Raw genomic sequence first — 7,534 nt, 5'->3', positions numbered from 1 at the left:
AGAAGACGCTCTAATTCCAGAAGCTTCCCCGGTTGTTTTGCGTACCAGGTGTAAAGCAAAAATACACGGGACTCTTATGCAACTTCAGTATGAAGAGCAAGGTCTCAAACTCACGACCCGTTGTTTCGTAGTCAGACAGGGTTACCACTGGACCACTGCGCCTGCTCTAAACACAGTGTCTACATCAAATCGTCACGGAGAAAAAAGCCCCGCCTAGGGATCGAACTCACGACCCAACGATTTGTAGATCTGCGCTCTGAGCTAAGCATAATCATATTTAGGTAAAAAAGGGTCCCTATATAGATTGTATATACCATTTTGACCCACCAATCAGTTTTACTCGCCTTTTAACACATTATGCTAGCTGCATATGGATCCCCCCTCCCCCTCCCCAAGACCATTGTAGAAGTAGTAAAGAATAGTTGGGTGCCAAAAGACCAACTTTTCCACTTCGCGGCCCGACAGTCGACTTACGACCCAACTGCTGACTTTCATATTTAAATTAGACCCGATAATTAACCAAGTTTAAAACTGTATAATATATCCAATGGGTTTCCTCTATATGTATTTTTGTCTACCTATCGGTTTCATATCATAATCATCAGGACAGACATACAAGGCGTAAATAAAATTGTTTGTTTCCGGTATCCCGACTTATACTAAATTTTTGGCCCGACCCTAAATGTTTTTATGGCCTTATGGCCTTAGAGAATATTTTGAAATTTGGAAAACTGCACTTCTTTCTGCTTTGAACACGGCCGGTGATGTAAGAAAACTTACTGATGCTCTAAAGGTATTACCCCCTTATTTGCATTCATTTTTGACACAAAAATAATTTCCTAATAGTCTCCATAAAAATAAAAAAAAACAAATCCGACCTACCTACCCTAAATTGTTATAAAAAGGCGTCATCAATATTTCTTCAGTTCTCGTTTAATAACATCGAAAAAGTAACGTTTACATATTTCCTTCTTATTTATAAGACCATTCTGATGATTATATTCTAAGACCTCACTAGAATTCAGAATTTGAAATATTCAGAATCATCTGCAGTACAAGGATATTGCACCCTAATAAAGATTTCTCTTTTTTGTTGATTATATATAACTTAAATATAAAGTATATTTGTAATCGACAACCAGAGTTGAAATCCCATTAGAATTCAGGATTTAGCATGCACAAATTGCAAAATAATACAACACTTTTTCAAAATAAGAATAGTCTTTCTACTCTGCTCACCTTGACCGGCGTCATAACTTGGTTAAATTTTGCGTGCAAGTGCATATAGCTATTATTTAAAGGCATATAACTATTTCTAGGTCAAAATCAACCTCACAAAGTCCCATAAACCTGACATGTATTTTGGCCAAATTATTGCCCCTTCAGGACTTAGAAAATCCTGGTTAAAGTTTCGCGTGCAAGTTAATATCTCCAAACTAATGCATATATGCATATATTGATTTGAAACTTCACTTGTGTCTTCAGGGTTTCAGGGTTATAAAACTAGCATACGACGATTGTTCAAATATGAATGCATCTAGAACCTCAAGTTATTTCGCTCAATAATGCGAAAATCACAAGGAAATTACGATTATTGTGTAGATAAACATGTAAGCTTTACATTGATACCAACCCATTAAAATCCGTTTACTTTAGCTGTGTCTATAGCTCGCTAAACATTCCCTACTCATGTATACTAATACAAAATGGTTGGAAGAAGGTCAGCGTACGCCGTTGAAATACGGTCCTATATTAAGAATCGTTGTATTCTTGGCAAAGGATGTAAAGACATTTTTGATGAAATATGTTCAGTTTATGGGCATAATGAAATATCTTTTTCGGCAGTTATTCGTTTGTTTAAGAAATTCAAATGTGGTAAGTTTCAACAGAAGATGCACCACATAGCAACGTCTGCCAAGATGGTTGCTAGAATGAAAGAAATAGTTGCCACTGATGCAAGATACACCGCTAGGTAAATAGCTAGTATGGTTGGCATCTCATTAGGAGCAGCTCATACAATTTTGAAACGTAATTTAAAAATGAGAAAGATCTGTGCAAGATGGATTCCCCATCTGACAGATGAGCAGAAAAAGGCATGCGTGCAATGCGCAATATTGTTGCTTTAAACATTTTCCAAGTTACAATGCACGGACTTTCGCAAATGTCGTCACTGGTGACGAGACCTTGGCTCACTTTTTTGAGCCAAAACGAAAGATTCAGAACAAAATATGGACAACAAAGTCTGGCAAAAGACCATGCATTGCAAAACGGAAAGTATTAAGAAGGTAATGTATGCCATATTCTTCACAACTAAGGGTCCTGCCATTCAGATTGCTGTACCTAAAGGCAAATCCGTAAGTGCGAAGTTTTACAAGACTAAAGTTCTTCGAAAACTGAAGAAATATTTCAAAAATCGAAGATATGCAACTAGTCTGGCCAATGTCAGATTGCTACATGACAATGCGTCATCGCACAAGGCGTCTATTGTACAAGACTTTCTGAAGCAGGAATAAGATTGCTGTGCTCCCTTACCCTACTTATTTGCCTGACCTTGCCCCGTGTGACTTCTTTTTGTTCAGTGTCCAGTGTCTATATAGTATACCTGAAAAGACTATGAAAATGCCTTCAATGATTAGGAGATTGAAACTTTGAATATCTGTTGGAGGTTAATACTTCGAGAGGACCAAATAACAGTTTCATTGAAATTTATCAATGATACATTTTTATGTGCTTAGATGCTTCCATATTTGAACAATCCTCGTAAACCTAACATGCATTTGGCACAATTATGTCCCTTTTTGAATTTAAAAAACCCTTGTTAAACTTTTGCTTGCAAGTCTCCAGATATAATGTAGTTACTGAATGAAAACTTCACCTGTGTCTCCAGGGCTATACAATCTGGTAATAGATCAAGTTCCATAACTAATATGCATTTCGGTTAAATTGTGCCCCATTTTGAACTAAGAAATTCCTGGTTAAAGTTTTGCATGTAAGTTACTATCTCCAAAATTAATGATGATACTGGATTGAAACTCTATAAATATATTTTAACATTTAGGGTAATATTCCTGCTTCTGGGATAACAATTTGAATAGTCGAGCATTGGCTGTCTTACGGGCAGCGTTTGTTGAGAATATAGCTATCAAACGCATAGACAAAACATGTGAATCACAAATTCTTTTAAAATTTCACTTTTAAACTGTATATTATAAACTCCAACATCTGTCATTTGTTGTCGTTGGAAATAAAATTGAAAATAATGTCATCAAAAACTGGCTTTAGCCGAAGACATCTCACTGTTGACCAAAACAGAACTCGGGCACTCCAACACCACCAGCACAATAAAATTATGTTGTTTTTTCTTTGTGTAATAATAAATCTTGTGGAACATCTATTAATGACCAGTGATGACAGAAATACTTTCTCTTAAAAAACAGCAAAATGTAGGATTAAGTGTTAAGAATACAAAACTGTTGCAGGATATGGGGTTCCCTTTTTAGAAGTCTCACCAATCCTGCTACACCCTAGTATACATACACACACAAATTTATTACTATATATACAGATCTGAGTCACTGGTGCACCTAACGCACCATTTTTCCTGCAAGCATAAATGTTTCATAGCCTATAATTGAGATCCCAAAGATTTTTATAAGAAAATATTCTGCTCGCTACGCTCACAAACCTGGTATCAGTAACACTATATTAGGCTGAAGTCTAGGAGAGAGAAGAAAACAAACCCACTGTCTTCTAGTTATACGATATCTTTTGCTTCTTCATCCTTTCTCTTTCCACCCGACTGCTTGTGCCTTGTATTAGGTCTGGACAGTCATCATTGTTTTACTTTGTTTTACTAAGAGCAATTATTATTCATATATACTGGTGAACTTTATCAGACATTTTTGCTTGCATTTTATCAGATATCCGGAGTATGCTAATGATGTTGATATATATTATCATCTTATCAAAAACTATCCAGTCATGGGTAGAGAATATCTCCAAATAGAAGTCGAAATGCACCAGAGCTATTCATTTTTTTTACGTGGGAGCATGCACTGCGAACTACCCTAATATGTCCCGATCGTTTTGGCTGGTTTTTGCTCCTTGGAGCTCATTTATCTTTTATGTATCAATTATATAATTAATGTATATGAAAATTGAAAACCGTTTTTTTACCATTTTAGCTTAGAGAAGTTTATTACTGTCCTCAAATTCAAAAAGACATGCATTTAGCTATTTTATTAGGCAAATTACTCAATATACAGAATGTATGTCTTTATCGCGCTTTTTTTTTTTATTTAAAACCCTCAATCAGAAGTTCAAATGGTCGGTAGCAACGTCCACACTATAGGGCTCTAACATGATGAAAGAAAGGCAATCTTAATTTCGGACTTAGAATGCACTAATTTCTAGTGTTTCAGTGCTAATTGATTTAATAATTGAGCCGTGCCATGGGAAAACCAACATAGTGGGTGTGCGACCAGCATGGATCCAGACCAGCCTGCGCATCCGCACAGTCTGGTCAGGCTCCATGCTGTTCGCTTTTAAAGCCTATTGGAATTGGAGAAACTGTTAGAGAACAGCATGGATCCTGACCAGACTGCGCGGATGCGCAGGCTGGTCTGGATCCATGCTGGTCGCACACCCACTATGTTGGTTTTCCCATGGCACGGCTCATGTATTGATATGTGATTGTAAACATTCATCATCAAGGGTAAAGTCAAGACCGTTATGTACTCATGTTTCTCTGTATCATTTCATGTTTCATTTTCTTCTGAAAAAAAAACACCTCAAATATCTTCTCAACATGATAATGAGATACTGATATTTTTTGATTAACTATAATGTAGTATGTTTTGTCTATTCTCCATTCGTCATCATAAATCGTCTACGATTTCTACTACATGTACAGTGTATTTTACATGCGTCAAAGATTTCTACGGCCTGCGCAATGTATTTTACCTGCATCTACGATTTCTACTACATTTTCAATGTATTGTACCTGCATCTACGATTTCAACTGCTTGAGAAATGTATTTTACCTGCATTTACGATTTCTACTAGCTATGCAATATATTTTACCTGCATCTACGATTTCTATAATCTGTGCAATGATTCGTTCATCAGTGAAGAAAATTTCGCCTCCGACTGCCATTTCTTTCTGTTGTTCCTCTATATAATGATCAACTAGTCCCCGACATTTTCCAGGAATGTAGGTATTCTATAATTAATATTTTGCTATTTTAATGATTAGTTCATGTTTTTTTTTCATATTTCTAACCATTTAGATGCATGGTATAACAGCTTTTTAACACAATGATTTATAAGTATCAAGCGTTTGTATGCTTACTTATGTCATCGGGTATTTATTTGGTATATCATTATGTAGGTAATACAATAAACACCAAATTATGGTTAAAGAAAATTCCTCTATTATGGTTTTCGTATAAATCTGATAAAGGTATGAATCAGTTTTTGGACATTTATAATGTGTAACTAGATATTGATTATACAGGTTTATAATATTACATTTGTAACTGTATTACTGTATCATAGAAAAATGGAGACAGTCGTGAATAATTGAATTGTATTCGGTGAACAATCTAAAGCTAGTTAAAATGTTGGCATGAAGTATACGTATGTTTACTCCAGAACAAACCTTTAGTTTATAGAAGTACTTTTGTTGAATTTTCTCGTCTGCCTGCTTACAATACCTGTATTCGTTGCCATATTTCCCGGGAAGAAATCGAAGGAAAGGGAATGAGGTCATGATGGAGTTTGTTGCTGAACTAAGGAAAAAGTCATCTCCGCGAACATGCTGCCAAAAGATGTCTATATCCGGATCATCGTCATTTATAAGTTCACCACTAAGCTGTAACAAAAACAATACATTATACTGTTTAAGAAATTAACATATTTCTATCAACAAACTTATAGTTAGTTAATTGTCAATTTGTTATGTTCTACAGAAACAAGATTGTCTGCCTAAACTTTCAGTCTTACAAATGACAACATTTATTTTCATAGAATAACTTCGATATTCTATAATTGAGGTCCTGTGTTGTTCTGGAATAACTTAGTTATGAAAATGATGGAACCAGTCTAACCCTTGTATAATCGTAAGAGGCGGGTTATATGGTCTGAAAAATGTGTCGTTCTTTTTTTCTTTTTTTTTTTTGGAATGCCGTAAACCCCAAATCGGCATTTCAATCAAGTGTTCTTTGATAACAGAGACATTGTTTATAATCACTTTAAATTTCATCGACGTTCTTCTAAACATCTATAATAGGGTATGTATATTAAAGTCTACGGAGCATAAGTTGTGCTTCACGAATAAACTAGACGATACATGAATCTGACTTGTTATACTCACCACAAGAGAAATAATATTTGATAAAGACCTTTTGAAAAGGTCTAAACATTGAAATGTCATGTCTGGCATTTGTTCTATTCGATTCACTAAAAGATCCATTTCTGTCATCACGTTTCTCTCTACGTCTTTCAGCCCACTTCCATAAGCATGTACCGCTTTTACAAACTGTTGTCGTGCTACTTTGTGAAACAATCCAAATCCTTCTGTTACAAAACCTAATGTCTGGTTATTAAAACGAAAATATTCGCCGTAGAACATCTTTGCACGATCATTGAAATGCAGCTTGTACGTGTCGTCAGCAAACGCTTTTCGTATCATTTCTTGGCTATTTAACACAACAATATTTTCCGAAAACATTTTAAAACGGAAAATGTCCCCATATTTGTCCGCATACTCAGTAAGTTTGAAATATAGATTGTATTCATTAACTTCTAGAACACAGCCAATAAATGGAAAACCTTTTGGTCCTGGGGTGACTTTTCCTTTCAAGGTGCGTTTTCGTAAAACTAAGTAAATAGCCCAAAGTCCGACAATAACAGCAAAGAAAGTAGCGTAGAACATTCTGTGTCCTTCTGTGTAGCTGACTTACAATCTGAAAAGGACACAACTGCCTTGATACTTCGCTTGTTTTCTTTGTTTGTACACGTGTTTAATAACTAAATGATTATTCTGTTTAGCTCATCGCACCTTTCAACACTTGTTTTGAAGCATTATTTGCTAAAATGGTATATTAGATCCAAATTTCGTACGTAAAACATGAATACTTACTTCATATTGTTTATTTAAACCTACAATTAATAAGGTTATACGTATCAACAGTATAATGTGTTAGGTTCAACACAGCGCACACTGTGTGCATGTATAGATAAACCCAGTTTAAACGTGTACTATCATTCCATGAAAAACTGGATATTGTTTTTTTAAAAACATTTTACTTTCTTAGCATTTGGGAAAAAAGGGGCACTGAAGTCCCCACAATACTTGACCCAAATATAACGAGCACTGTAACCAAAATAAGCTACTTAAAAGGTGACTTTTCCCAAACTCCCTTTCCCCCCTCTTTGAGGGCACTTTTTTAAAAAATATGTATTTTGAAATTTTTTAAGGGCTAGTCCTAAATTACATTAAATATGATATTTTTATTTTTTTAATTATGTAGGG

General features: G+C 35.2%; 1 protein-coding gene across 1 annotated transcript; it reads right to left on the bottom strand.

Moving 5' to 3' along the window:
- Window positions 1–2,818: 2,818 nt before the first annotated feature.
- Window positions 2,819–6,961, bottom strand: LOC123555188 (cytochrome P450 2A12-like). The gene is made up of 4 exons (XM_053524268.1): window positions 6,374–6,961; window positions 5,660–5,872; window positions 5,083–5,221; window positions 2,819–2,898 (listed from the first exon to the last, which is right to left on the bottom strand). The coding sequence occupies exons 1-4, from the start codon at window positions 6,932–6,934 to the stop codon at window positions 2,819–2,821; spliced, it is 993 nt and encodes a 330-aa protein (XP_053380243.1). The 5' UTR covers window positions 6,935–6,961.
- Between the last annotated feature and the right edge of the window lie 573 nt (window positions 6,962–7,534).

Source organism: Mercenaria mercenaria, chromosome 15 (genome assembly GCF_021730395.1).
Source record: "Mercenaria mercenaria strain notata chromosome 15, MADL_Memer_1, whole genome shotgun sequence".
NCBI lineage: Eukaryota > Metazoa > Mollusca > Bivalvia > Venerida > Veneridae > Mercenaria > Mercenaria mercenaria.
Note: the sequence above shows the minus strand (reverse complement) of the source record. Positions and strands in the feature narration are given on the sequence as shown.